The sequence below is a fragment of the Octopus sinensis genome, linkage group LG1, assembly GCF_006345805.1.
Source record: "Octopus sinensis linkage group LG1, ASM634580v1, whole genome shotgun sequence".
NCBI classification, from domain to species: Eukaryota; Metazoa; Mollusca; class Cephalopoda; order Octopoda; family Octopodidae; genus Octopus; species Octopus sinensis.
In genome coordinates this window covers 203,205,951-203,221,028 of record NC_042997.1, presented here as the reverse complement: position 1 = coordinate 203,221,028, position 15,078 = coordinate 203,205,951, and the positions used below count along the sequence as shown (strand labels likewise).

At 37.4% G+C, this 15,078-nt stretch overlaps 1 protein-coding gene across 3 annotated transcripts in view; it reads left to right on the top strand.

The window, feature by feature from the left end:
• The window catches only part of LOC115211339 (alpha-catulin), a 349,449-nt gene that overhangs the window by 165,836 nt on the left and 168,535 nt on the right, over positions 1-15,078 (top strand). For all 3 annotated transcript variants that reach the window (XM_029780108.2, XM_036508401.1, XM_029780109.2), the window contains exon 2: positions 3,850-4,039. In XM_029780108.2, coding sequence (XP_029635968.1) covers positions 3,850-4,039 — 190 coding nt within the window. The remainder of the gene's footprint in view (positions 1-3,849; positions 4,040-15,078) is intronic.

Here is a 15,078-nt window from a genome sequence, read left to right as displayed (position 1 = left end):
GCATTGTCAAACTGTCAGAGTTGACCATTGACAAATCTTTGAAGTCATTGCCAACCTTTGAAGAAATAAATTTTTATAGTGCTACACACTTGTATTGAGTGATTTTTCACTTAATGTTTGAATATTTTTTTGTGTAACCATACACGAGATGTTTTGCAAACAACTTGCACATGCAAGTGCTACCAATTGAGAACTCCGAGTACCAGAAGCCAGCAAGTGTATGGGGTCATCAAGACAGAGTGCATGCCGTTTTGGGGCCTTACCTTGCGATGGCATTAATGCACACTGGCCCCCCCTCACTGATATGAGGCTTCGCTTGCTAGATCAACTGGTTATCAAATAAAGCTCAATATTCTTCTAGCCATCGCTCATCGTCTCTTTTTAACCAAATCCAGTGGCTAGCCTTTCCCACTGTGGTCATGGTGGTATTTACTTGACAATGAGTTAAGCCTAATGATAACAACAGTCGTCTCACACTGTGTCTAACAAACCCTCTACATCTGACTTTGGTTGGAAAATACTCCACTTTCCAGCTTTAATATGGCTTAATTCTTTCTATTTCCTTTGATACCAAGTCAGGGTTTTGTTTTTATTCTAAAAGTAGATAAAAACAGTTATATATTTAAATACATTTATGTAGAAAATTATGGAAAGGATAGATAACCATTTAAAAATTGTCTAAAAATTGTCTAAAAATTTCTTTTAAGTTTGTTTTGATGACTGTATGATATTGTTAGAAGTCAGTAGTAGGATACTTTCAGAGTAGAATGTAAATTTTGTTTTTAAAGAAGTTAAATGAAAAAAATTTGTTTAGAAAAAGCACCAGCTTCCTTCTATACTTGGCAGGAATCATTCTCATACCAATATGCACAAGACCATTACCTGGTTTTTGGATGCAAAATTGCCTGCTTTAAACCAAAACTAAAATCTTGCTTAATGATAATAATAATGATAATAATAATAATAATTTCATATTAGATTTGTGTGGTTGTGTGGTAAGTAGTTTGCTTCTCAACTACATGATTTTGAGTTCAGTCCCACTGCATGCCACCTTGGGGGCAAGTGTCTTCTATAGCCTGAAGCTGACCAAAACCTTGTGAGGGGATTTGGTAGACAAAACTGAATGAAGCTCATTGTGTGTGTTTGTGTATGTGTGTGTGTTTGCCTTTGTGTTCATGCTTGTACATTCCCGTTAATTTAGCAGTTCAGCAAAAGAGACTGATAGGATAAGAACTGGGGGCAGTTTTTATGACTAAAAGTTTCTTCGAGGCTGCAGTCTAATGACTGAAACAAGTATAAGATAAAGACACCAGGATTAATATTACTAATAGACCTTATAACTAATTGAAACAAATAAGCAATGTGGTTAATTTATATATAAAGATAACAATAGGATTCATATTTTTGTGTGGCATGATAAAATGTTTTCATATTTCTGATATGTACGATTGTTATATTTATTAGATGTAAAGACGAATGAATCAACAACTTGAGTGGAAATGTGTTAGGTTTTTAATTGAAGATTGGTTTTGTTGTTTCACCTTGCTAATTAGAGTTGCAACAGCCTATCAATCACCTGCTCCATGATCAATAAGCAGTATGAAAACTTTTGCTGTTAAGTATTGAATAGTGATAGCGTGTATAACTTAATTTTTGAACGAGGAAATTACGTGTTAGTGCAAAAACATCCATCCATTTCTAATTATCTTGTATTTTTTTTTCATTACCATTCGTGTACATTTTGGTTTCCAATTTTTGTGTTAACCTTTCTATATTTTAAATCAACAAAGAACAGTGAGAATTAAAATGATGACATGTTCCAGCAGATTCAGATGCAAATATATACCAATTATTGTTGCTTTTTGCCTTTGGTGAACAATGTCTCCTTTCAGATAATTGTGTTCACAATACACTCAACTCATTGAAATAAGGACACTTTGAGACATGTGCACATGGTGATTATTTATTGGTTGGCATACATCAGTATGCCGCAGTAAATAAGTTGTTTGCTGAATTCTGAATAATTTACTGAATAAGAACCTAAACTCTTGTTAGGTTCTTATTGGTCTTGGGTAGCTTTAATAGAAGAGACACACACGCAACAAGATTGAAACACTAATGCCTTACTCCAGTGAATCACACTTCATACACAAGCATCACACAATCTACTCTTTAGTCTCAGAGAGAAACCGTTTGAAGCAGCAGAAGTAACGGCTCCCTGAACTTTCTCTGAGAGAGGATACACTACCTTAAATATAAATCATAAATAATTAATGTATGCACATAATTAAATACAATATTGAATTTTCGATTAGTTAATCCACTAGCTTGACCGACCATTGTCAAGTTGAATTGAAGCAGTAAAATATGTCATCTGAATGTATGAATGACTCAGATGGCTGTTTAATATTGGGTTAGCAGTTTCAGTATTACTTTAAAGTAAAAATATATTGTTGTATGCTTTCTTCTCTCTCTCTCTCACCTTAGTAAGATGAGGTGAAAAATACTAATTCCTGTGAAAATACAGTTATTTCAACTTGAGACTTTTAGGAGATGTTTATATATTAACTATTTTGTTGAAAAAGCTGAAGAAATGTTTTCTTTGTCAAATCAGTTGTTGAGAGATTTTAATTAGATGAAATCATTATGTAACGTGTTTTTTCATGCTGGCATGGATTGAACAGTTTGACAGGATCTAATGAGTTGAAGAAAATGGTATTGAACTCTGTTTAGTCATAATCTCTACAGCTGGATGCTCTTACTAATGTCAAGCATTTTATGGAGTATACTAGGTGCTTTTCTTGTGATGCTAGCACTAGTGAGGTTGCCAAATATCTTGCAAGACAAAGAAAGACCCCTCAATTGAGTGGAGTTGTAGCGTTGTGCCAGGTGTTGAGAGGCTATGGTATGATAGAGGGACAGACAAAGTTGACTTCCTTATAGGGCCATCTTGCATTATTCAAGGGTGGGAGTAACTGGAAAGAAGATAATGATGGTGGTGATGAAGGGTCAGAGCATAGTCTCAAGGTGCAAGAAAGTGAGTATTCCAGAGGATATGGACTTAAGATGAGGAGGTGTTGGTGTATAAGTTCAAAGAATTTGGAAGGTTGGATGGATTTATAAAAATATGACAACTGATTTTACATTTAGTTAGGCATTATTTTCTATCTCAAGCTGGATAGGATTCCATAGAAGATTGGGAATGAACAGCAGCATTTGTATGATGATGAGGATGATGCTCATTTACATCTATCATGCAATGTCAAGTGAAAATTCACACACATATATATAATCACATACATGTATGACAGGCTTCTTCCAGTTTCTTTCTATGAAAATCACTAATAAGGCTTTGGTTGGCCAGGAGCTATAAGTTCAAAAACACTTGGTCAAGATACCAAGCAGTGGGACTGAACCAAAAGTCATATGGTTGTGAAGTGAATTTCTTAACTACTCAGCAATGCCTGTGCCTGCCCCCATCCCCCTCCACCCAGAGGTTCCAAGTTTGTTCCCATTGCATTGCATCTCAAGTGCATAGAAACTGTATAGAAGCTCATAAGCTGAACTGCACATGTAATTCAAAGGTCCTGCCTTGTCATTGTCTTGTTCTGGTGCCACCTGAGAATTATGTTAAGTTTTCATGTATTTATGGAATACTCATCCACTTATTAATTCAATGAGCCTAGCAGCCCAGGTGGACAAATAACTCAAAAACTTCTGCTCGGGTATTCTGAGACCCACTGCTTGTATGTGTATCACACATGCATGCATGCATGAATGTATGTGTGCATGTGTGTGTCCTTATGTTTCAAGAGAGAAATTCATGTTCTTTTTTGTTTTACTTTATAGATAACAACACTGGTAAACCATAAAGAAAAAACTAAAGTATCAGAGAAGACACTGCGAGTATTAGTACAAGTTGGGCAAGTTGTGAACCGGGCTGTAGGAAAGTTTGTGTCTGTTGGAGAGTCTATAGCTGAAGAAAACCCTGAGATTAAAAATGAAATGTGTGAAGCATGTCAAGAGGCAAGGCAGGCAGGTAAGTTATCATCTTTGAATTTTACCCACACATCCCTGGGTTTTTTTATTGCTTCTACCTTTTGGGTCACATTGTCTTTTGTTATCACTTTATTTTTTTTTTGCCTTGAATAATATACAGGCTTATCTCTGAATACAAATGACCTTTATAAGGGATAAGAGGAACACATGATAGGGTTAAGTAATAGACCTATTATTCACTCCCTATCATGTGTCCCTCTTATTACTCAGTCGTTCTTTTGTCATTCTCTTACTACTCAGTCATTCTCATGGCTGCTCCTGGCAGCCTTGGAATTTCTCTCTTTGTAAAGAGGTTTGTTTGTGAGTAAAGATGAAGGGCCCTGAGGTCTTATTATGTCCAACATTTCTCTCAAGTTGCTTTCATTCTGTTGTCTATGCACACTGACGTTACACATCTAGCGGATCATACTAGCTTCATTTCTTTCAAGCCTACGCATGTCCTCAGCAGTCATGGGCCATGTTTCACTGCTGTGTAGCGTGGCTGTTTGCACACAGGCATCATGCAGTCTGTGTTTCACTCTAAGCGAGAGGCCCTTTGTTCCAGCAGAGGTAGGATCTTTATGAACTTTGCCCAGGCTATTCTTATTTGAGTAGCTACACTCTCAGAGCATCCACCCGCACTAGAGACCTGGTCACCTAGGTAGTGGAAGCTATCAATTACTTCTAGTTTCTCCCGCTGGCATGTGATAAAATCTGTTTTCTGTACATCTTCAGTGTTTATTGCCCCTGTGCATCTGCCACACACAAAAACTATCTTCCCAGTTAACCTTCCTTTGAATCTAAATAAAAACTTTCCACTGAAATTTCATGCTAATTTGTTCCAAACATCAGATTGATATTGGACAGTTATTTGAAGAAATTCTTTGTTATTTTCAAAATTGAAACAGACAGTATTTCAAAAGAAATATGGTAACAAAAGGGCTAAATATTCTTCACCTTTTGCTTAAAACTGTATATTTGAGCTTGGAATCAATCACTTTGTTCTCAGGTCACTTATTTTTAGTGATGGGGGTGATGGAGAGTAGCATATAAATACATTGATGTTTATTAGCAGATATATCTCTGTGTGAAAGTTTCTGTGATTTGTCGATACAAGAGAAAAGAAAATATGAATTAATGGAATCTTCCAAGATTTCAATAACATGATATTGTTTTTGTCTTGTATTAAAACTTCTCTCTTTCCTTTTAAAAATACCATTAAAGAAAAACAAAACAGACCCCAAAAAACTCAATGAATAAAACTAAGCAGTAATAATACAAAGTAAACAGTATATCTAGTGCTAATATCTATTTTCTTGGATAAGTAATTTTTCTTAGTCTATGATGTAATATTCATTTGTTAGGTTTTAAAATTGTATTTCGAACATGTGATGATGATGATGTGGCCCCACTTAGGGTCACAGCTATTACAAGGGAGATAATCATATCTCCATAATTTGAAGCAGTATAGGCGCAGGAGTGGCTGTGTGGTAAGTAGCTTGCTAAACAACCACATGGTTCCGGGTTCGGCCCCACTGCATGGCATCTTGGGCAAGTGTCTTCTGCTATAGCCCCGGGCCGACCAATGCCTTGTGAGTGGATTTGGTAGACGGAAACTGAAAGAAGCCTGTCGTATATATGTATATATATATATATATATATATATATATATGTGTGTGTGTTTGTGTGTCTGTGTTTGTCCCCCTAGCATTGCTTGACAACCGATGCTGGTGTGTTTACGTCCCCGTCACTTAGCGGTTCAGCAAAAGAGACTGATAGAATAAGTACTGGGCTTACAAAGAATAAGTCCCGGGGTCGATTTGCTCAACTAAAGGCGGTGCTCCAGCATGGCCGCAGTCAAATGACTGAAACAAGTAAAAGAGTAAAAGAGAGTAAAAAGAGTATTAGACGATTGAAATTATGGAAAGAAAAGGAAAAAGTTGGAGAGAATTCATATATTTTTCTTTTTGCTTTTAGTTTACCTGATACGAATGTCTCCAGTTCTTTTCCTTTTTATGTTCTCTGAGCCAGTGTCAGTTGTGATTTACCTTTATGTTTGTAGATGTTACAACTAACACCAAACTATACAAACTCTAACCAAAATTATTCACTCACATGTTTTTTTCTTTGTCAAACACATTTATCACAGTATTTTTTTTGTGTATTTTTACAATTCATAATGTTTTGTTTTCTTTTTTTTTTAGAATTAAAAGAATATGAATTCTATTGATTAGTTATCTTTGACACCAATCTTTCATGAGCTCTCTCTCTCTGTTGATTTGTCACTTCCTTTTTATCATTCTTTCTCTCTATCTATCTATTCTCCCTCTCTCTTACCACTCTCCTTAACTTACTCCCCCTCTCTTTAATATCTTTTTTTCTGAACTCTCAGCTTCCCACTCTCTTAATCTCTTACATATTCTCTCACAATCTGTCCTATTCTCCCTCATCATCACTTGCATGTTCTTTCTTTCTTTTCTTTTTCACTTTTCATTACAAACACACACACACACTCTCTCTCTCTCTCATTACAAACACACATACACATGCTCTCTCATCAAATATACACACATTCTCTCTCTCTCTTCATCACACACTCTCTCTTTTCATCACGCTCTCTCTCTTTTTCTCTCTCTTCATCACACATTCTCTCTTTCTCTTCACATACATTTTCTCTTCCTTCTTCACACACTCTTCATCACACATTCTCTCTATCTCTCTCTCATTACACACACAACACACATTCCTTCATCAAATATACACACATTTTTTTCTCTCTCTCTCTTTCATCACACACACACTCTTTTTCTCTCTCTTCATCACACATTCACTTTTATCACACATTCTCTCTTTCTTTTCTTCACATACATTCTCTCTTCCTTCTTCACACACTCTTCATCACACATTCTCTCTATCTCTCCCTTCCCCCTCCCTTCATCACACACATTCCCTCTTCATCACATATGCTCTCTGTCTGTCTGTCCCCCCCTCCACTCATCACACAATCTCCCTTTCTCTCCAATTCACCCCTCAATATTCATATGCTATTTCTAACATCTCCACTCCTTTTTCACTCTGAGTGTTTATAGGATCAAATAATTATTTTTCTTAATTAAAATCAGTTTTATGAACATCTCTAAATGGAGTTAACTAATCGTTTTTATCAAAAGTAATCTGATCAAACCTGGTCATTGTTCGTTTATTGCAAAAGAGTCTTCAATTGATTGGTAATGTCTTTTAATGAAACAGTCTTTCTGAAGAATATTCTCATCAAAATACTGTTAAGTTGTTCTTTTGACCAAATTTGTTATTTCTTGGTTGTATAAAAACAATACAAGATAATAAAAAAAATCAATAACTACCCATCTCTGTATGGTTTCATGTGCGAAGTAGACTCAAGTTGTGGCTATAAATGACTGCACACATGTGTGTGTGTGTGTGTAATCATAATGTTCACTTTTCTATGCTTCCATGAATTTGAAGAAACTTGAGGCTTGTCTGTCTGTCTGTCTGTATGTACACAATGACTCTTGCAGGGTTAATACTGTTGTATTTCTGAGTAATTTGTCAGAGATGATTAAATATCCCAGGATGCAACAGTTCTAGTCATGTAAGGCTCAGTTATTAAATAAACTTACCCTCTATTTCATGTATTTTTTTATTTTGTGGTTCTCCCTGACTAACAATCTCCAACCACAGTGTGTGTGTGTGTGCGTGCATGTGTCTGTGTGCGCACGCATGTGTGTGTAATCAATTTAACATCCACTTTTCCATGTTTTTATGGGTCATATGGAATTTGTTGAGTAATAATTTCTGCACCTTGTTGCCCTGTTTCCAGGTGTGTGTGTGTGTGTGTGGATGCGTGTGTGCGTGTGTCTAAAATCTCCAGCTGCAGTTATTCACATGTGGAATAGCAACATGGAGTAGCAAATTTTCTTAAATTTATAAGCTTTATTTTGATGATTGTGTCTGGAGTCTTTGCAAAACTGACCATTAAGATTGATGTGGTTGATGTTCTGCTTAAACTTGATGGTTGTGGAAAAGAAAAAACAAAAACATAGGCAGAAGGATAGCAGTTCCGGAGATGATGATATTCTGAAGAGGAAGGACTGGGAATGTGGTTAGTGTAGAACCTCTGTGAACTTAATGCTAAGCTGGACGTAGGTAGAGCTAGCCTGGGGAATGAACCTGTCTAAATGGCTTAATACTAAAAAGTGGAGGAAGTAAAAGTCTGTGTTGTGTATATGTCTTTGTCAGTGTGTCCCTGCATGTCACTGTGTGCTTGTCCCATGTGTGTCCTCCTTGTATGATCCCCACCCCCTGCCACCTCACTTGTCCTGTTTTCCTGAGCGTGCTGCTCTCATGTATGTTCCGCCTGTGTCTGTGTATCTGTCTGTAACTGTTTGTGTGTCAGAGAAAAGAGATGGGTGGGAAATAGGGAAAAAACAATTTTTTTTTCTGTAAGATGTACTTTTTTTTAAGCATCTGGTATAATATTAAAAAAAAATTGTATATCTTAACTGTTAACCCAATTTCAGATGGAATAAACAATGTATGAAAGAAAAAAGAAATGAATAGTCTATGGGCAGTGTTTGTTATTTCAATTTAATTAAAATATGGTAGAGGAGAAAGAAATTATGTGAGCGGATAATGAATGGAAGCACTAGGGGTAATGCAACCTGGGAAGTTTGCAATGAATTTCCTGGAAGGGGTGTGTAGTTGTGATGTAGCTTATAACTTTTCAGAAAGCAAAGCCATGTGAGGCCAGTGTTAGATTTCATGTAACAGAATTCAAATATTTAGAGATTAACACAAATAGCTACAGTTATTGGAATATTTGATGTTGCTGAAATAATATTTAATGTTTTCCTTCTAACCCTAAATTATTGTCTCAGTATTTTGCTTTGGTGTTTGAATATTCCATGGTCTGGTTATTTTCTGGTTTGGTCATTGTAACTGTCTCAGACTCTCTGAATGTTTTCCATAAGCATGATCTGTATTGTATTATTTATTCAATATAACCATTGTACTTATAAATTTGTTGATAATTACAAACAATATAATGTATTTGTGCGTTTGTTATATATTTACAGAAACTATTGAGACTGGAACTACCCCCCCCCTCTCTTTCTTCCAGCCTCCAAGTCCTCTGACTTATTCTTCAAATGAAACAAGCAGTTACTACATTTAATAGTCATTAAAAATCAAGTTTGTCTGCCTGCTTATACCTATCCATCCATCCTTTCCTCCATCCATCTGTCTGTCCACCCACCCACCTTGAAGGGGAAGTGTAGTGGTCATGATCTTTTTCGGAGCCTCCAAGACTAGTGGGAGGGAGGAAATTATATTCAGACTGGAGAGAAGTAGCGCTGATACTTAAAATAGAGTAGATACCCAAGTGCCAGACGAGGTGTTAAACTGGGCAACTGCTCTCTCTCTCTCTCTCTCTCTCTCTCTCTCTCTTTTTCTGTCTCCATGTGTGTGTGTGTGTGTGTCTCTCTCTCTTTCTGTCTCCATGTGTGTCTGTGTGTGTGTGTGTCTCTCTCTCTCTGTGCCTCTCTCTCCCCCTCTCTCTGCCTCTCTCTTTGCCTGTATCTCTCTCTGTGCCTCTCTCTCCCTCTCTCTCTGCCTTCTCTCTCTGCGTATCTCTCTCACTGTCTGTCACACACACACACACGCACACACACGCACGCACACAGCAAAGTTGTTACCACATTCATCTCTCACTTTTCTGCAACCAGCCAAATCATTACCATTGAAGACCTCCCTTCAAAAATTACCAGTAATATTTCAAAAGGGGTGCTCCAGCATGGTCTCAGCTGAATATACTAAAGAATTAATGAACCAATAGTTTTGAGTCAGAAGAAACTTGTTGCTTTTGACATCAGCAGTGCTATTTACCGATTCCTGTGACAAAGCTGATTAACTATAAGCTTTGTCTGAGTTTTAATCACTTGGATTACATCACACTTGTGCGATCGGAACTCTTTGACTCCAGTCCATCACAGACTGTTTTCTACAATTCTACACTTTCTTCTCTATATCCACACCGTCACTGCTATCCGCATGCACGTGCACACACACACACACACACACACACACTCTCTGTCTGTCTGTCTCTTTCAAGTTGATGATATCATCCTACATTTTTCTATTGCCTTTTCAACCCAGATCTTTGCCACCTATAAACCTCTACTCCACCTATCAGATCTGCATGTTCCTCATGAATAGTAAATAGATGCAAGTGTGACTGTGTGGTTAAGAAGTTTGCTTCCTAACCTTATGGTCCTGGGTTCAGTTTCACTACATGGCACCCTAGGTCAGTCTTCTACTGTAACCCTGGGTCAAACAAAGACTTGTGAGTGGATTCAGCTGAAAGAAACTGAAAGAGGCCCTCAGTGTGTGTGTGCACATGCTTGTTTCTGTTTCCTTGTCTTGACATTGTGTGATAGCTGCTGCAATCTGTAGTTTTTAGTTATAGCCCAGGCAACAATTTCTGCCACTCCATCTTTTTTTTTTTTTTGTTCAATTGTGATATTAAGTACTCTGCATTGTCCATTGCTAAATGACCAAAATCCTGTGTTTGTTAGGGGCTGATCAAATAAATAGAATGGAAAACGATGAGTTATGGCTGTGGTAGTTTGATTGCTTTTCATTCCTGGATGATCAGTTCAAAACTAGAATTCCACTTGTCTAATTCAAATCATGTTCCATTTCATTTCTACCGATCAGTCTTTGTAACCATCTAACATTTCCTGGTTTCTTCTAGAATTCATATACCAGCTCCCTATCCCCTGATATAATGAAGAGGATATATGATATACTGAAGAGCATTATATGTTATAATGAAGAGGATATAATGAAGAGTCACATTAAGATACACATGTGGTTCTACATAAAAGCCCCCAGCACACTCTGTAAAATGGTTGGTATTAAGAAAGGCATCAAGCCATAGAACCCATGCCAAATGAGACTGGAGCCTGGTGCAGCTCTCCTGCTCTGATCAAACCGTCCAACCCATGCCAGTGGATGTTAAATGATGGTGATCAAAATAATTCCTAACGAATAGTACCTGTTTACTTTTCCTTTTTGCACTTCATGGAAATACAGCCCTTTAAATAGCTTGCTTGCTTACTTCAGACTCTGCTGAAGCAGTCACTTTATCTATTTAATAATTTTCCGATGACATATCATTTTTCAGCCATATCAGCTCATTATCAAGCCGGTTAGATCTACTATTTTAGCTAGGATAAGATATTTATTCAAATGGTGAAGTATGACATTTTATTTCTAGTTAGGAAGAAGAAAGAAAAGTGTTAAAAGGATAATGATGCTAATATCATCAACAGAACAGTATCACTATTATCATTTTGTTAAAATGCTGCTTCTACACTTATCAAAAGCCATCATTACCATAATCAGCATGGACTGTGCTCACTTTCACACTCACGTCATCAAGACCAAAACCACAACCACTATCCTATCATTAATAAAGTTTCCTCTTCATGAGAGCCACTATCTTCTTCATCTTCCATACAAGTTTAATTTAGCGTATCATTATATATCAGGATCCTTCCTTCAAAGACTACAAGTGTCACTGATAAGAAAATCTGGAAGACTTAAGATTAATTCTTTGCACAGCATGGAAAATCACAGACTTGCCTTAATTTAAGACATAAATATTTGTGGTGTTAACATGGTTAATGGATCAATGTCTTTTACTTGGTTGGGCACTGGAAGCATTTATTTTTATTGCTTTTATTTCATTTTTGGTTTTCAAAGCTAGTATCTTTTTTTTTTATCTTGTTTCAGGCATTAGACTGGCCTTGCTGGAGCACTGCCTTGAAGAGTTTAGTCAAGCAAATTGACTCCAATGCGTTTTTATTTTATTTTTTAGTCTGGTAATTATTCTGTCGGTTTCTTTTTGCCAGATTGCTAGGTTATGGGGATGTAAACAAACCAACATTGGTTGTCAAGCAGTGGTGATACACACACACACGCGCGCACACACACACACACTTTCAGTTTCTGTCTATCAAATCCACTCACAGCTTTGGTCAACTTGGGGCTATAACAGACCCTTGCCCAAGGTACCATGCAGTGGGACTGAACCTGGAACTATATGGTTGGGAAACAAACTCCCTACTACACAGTCACACCTGTGCCTACTGTTAATTTATTTCATGTGTTCTGTTAGAAATATGTGAATATTGCTTGAATGTACTCTACTAATGTCTACATGCATATCCGAATTTATGTTTTTATTCTTCTGGTATTAATTAAAGTACAAGTACTGACATCAATTCACTTGTCTACACCTGCCTCTCCTAATGTTCTGTCACTTGATGTCTAGGCAAGGATACACACACATGACAGGTTTCTTTTAGTTTCTGTTTTCCAAATCCATTCAAAAGGTTTCAATCAGCCTGGGGCTCTAGTAGAAGACACTTGCCCAAGGTGCTGTGTGGCTGTGAAGTGAACTACTTAACCATGCAATCACACCTCTGCCTGTTGCTGTGGTTGTTGGATACATTTCATAAAGAACAGAGTTCTGTCAAGTCTTAATGGAAGTTATTTTGTAGTTTTTATCTGAGATCAAAACAAACTTTAAATCATTCAGTTTTGAAGTGTGTGTTCTGTTACTGCTTAATTATTAAGGTTGAGCTGAAGCTGTTCACCTAACATGATAGTCAATGATACTAATTGTTGCTATCTCCAATACAACTTAACCTAGATTCCTATCAGGAAACACTTCAAGACAACCACAATTTGTTAGACTGTCTCATTAAAAAACATTGTGATTAATAGTAAAAGATAAGCTTGGAATTTAGTACGGATTGAGAGATTTTTCAAATGCTCTTTTTTCTTCTTAAATATTATCAGTTCATTTTTATAAATTGATTTCTTCAAATCTTAATGAATTACTTCTGATTTTATTTTCCTCTCCATTCTTTGCGTTTTTTTTTTTTTTTTCTAAATTGTATTTGTACTTTCATAAGTTTGAAATTCTCAGCTTCTATTAGAAGAAGCTGAAACTAATAAGTTATATTGCTAAATAGTCATGAACCGTTCAAGTATTGGAGTATAATTGAGCACATATTAAACTGTAGCAGATAGGAAGACGTCCACTTTCTGCCATTATTGATTTTTGTTTTCTTTGGTACATGCTGGTATATGCCCTCTTATTGTTAAGGAGGAAGATATAGGGCTTTTGACACTTAGTGAGTTTGAGAGATGAACAGTAAAGGCAGCCATAATGATAGATTTGAGCATGTAAACACAAAGCCATGATCTTCTCAACTCCATACTGCTTCTATTTTATCCATGCTATTTCTACTGTTTCTTCATTTTCAACCCATCACTAAATGCTTTTCACAATTCTTCTTCCTAGAACTCTTCTGCCTCTTCTTCTTACAAGTTATCTGCAACAATTAAATTGCCTTTACACCAGTTATTCTAATTAGAGGAGTCACTAAAAAATAGACTTCTACGTTGATTAAGAAACTTGCTTTCCAACCATATGGTTTTTTAGTTCAGTCCCACTGTGCAGCACCTTAGGCAAATGTCTTTTACTAAAAGCTCCAGGCCAGCTAAAGCTTTGTGAGTAGATTATGTAGGTAAACATTCAAAGAAGCCCACTATGTGTGTGTGTGTGTGTGTGTGTGTGTGTGTTGTGTTGATGGTTGTAAATGGGCATTGTTTATTTTTCAATCTTCCATGAAACACATCTCTGGCTATGGGGGAAATATTACCTTGTTTGGAAACAGATGAGGGGTGGTGACAGGGAGGGCATCTGACCTTAGAAAAGTTGCCTCAACGAATTCTGTTTAACAATGCAAGCATGGAAAGGTAGACTTAAAAAAGATAATGAGCCCCTATAAGTATTTTTCTTCAAACACTGATTCAATAGAGGCATTTTCTTGATTCACTTGCACTAAACCAATGCCTTGAGTTTTCTTTCTACGAGGGGCGTTCAATAAGTAATGCCCCTGACCCACTTCCCATAGCAGTAGAGCAACGACACTTGGCACAGTTATTAGTCTTTTCCTACATAGGAACTACCCAGAGTTATGCATTTCTCCCATCGTTTGATACAGCTCTGGAGACTGTTTTTGTAGAAGACCCCAGCTTGGTCCTCCAACCACGACGTGACTTCAGAAATCAAGGCTGCATCATCTGGGAAACGCTTTCCTTTCAAAATCAACTTCATGGCTGGGAAGAGGTGAAAATCAGAGGGTGCAAGGGGAGGAGTTCATAGCTGCACGCCTGTGCTTCTGATCTGGCGACACGCGAGTTGTGGACCGGAGCGTTGTCCTGCAGGAGGAGGATGCCTTTGCTGATCTTGCCCCGCCTCTTGATTTTGATAGCTTCTCTTAATTTCCTCAAAAGTGAAGCATAATAGGCTCCTGTAATTGTGGTACTCTTTGCCAGGAAATCTGTCATCACTACTCCGTCCTGGTCCCAGAAGACTGTGAGCATAACCTTGTCAGCGGAGGGCTGCACTCTTGCCTTCTTTGAAGGAGGTGAGTCACAGTGCTTTCACTGCATTGACTGGGCTTTGGTCTATGGATCATAGTGATGGACCCAGGTTTTATCTTGTGTGATCAGTCTTTTGAAAAATTTTGACTCATCTTCTTAGCACATCTCCAAATTCATCCTCGAGCACTCAACGCGTTCTTGCTTCTGGAAAGGTGTGAGCAACCTGGAAATCCATCTGGCAGGCACCTTTTGCATATGCAAATGGTCGTGAATGATAGTTTCCACAGACCCGGTACTAATCTTGACCTTATGGGCTATTTGGCGAATAGTTATGCGTTGACCTTCCAAAATGGCAGCCTCAACTTGACGGACAGACGTCTCATCAACGGCAGAAGGGGGCGACCAGATCTGGGAGCTGTTTCCACAGAGTTCCGACTATGTTTGAATTCACAATGCCAGCGTTTTACAAGGTCATATGATGGGGCATCATCACCATAAGTTACTTTCATTTCATCAAAAGTCTCCCGTGGTGTGCGTCCTTTCAAATACAAAAACGAGATC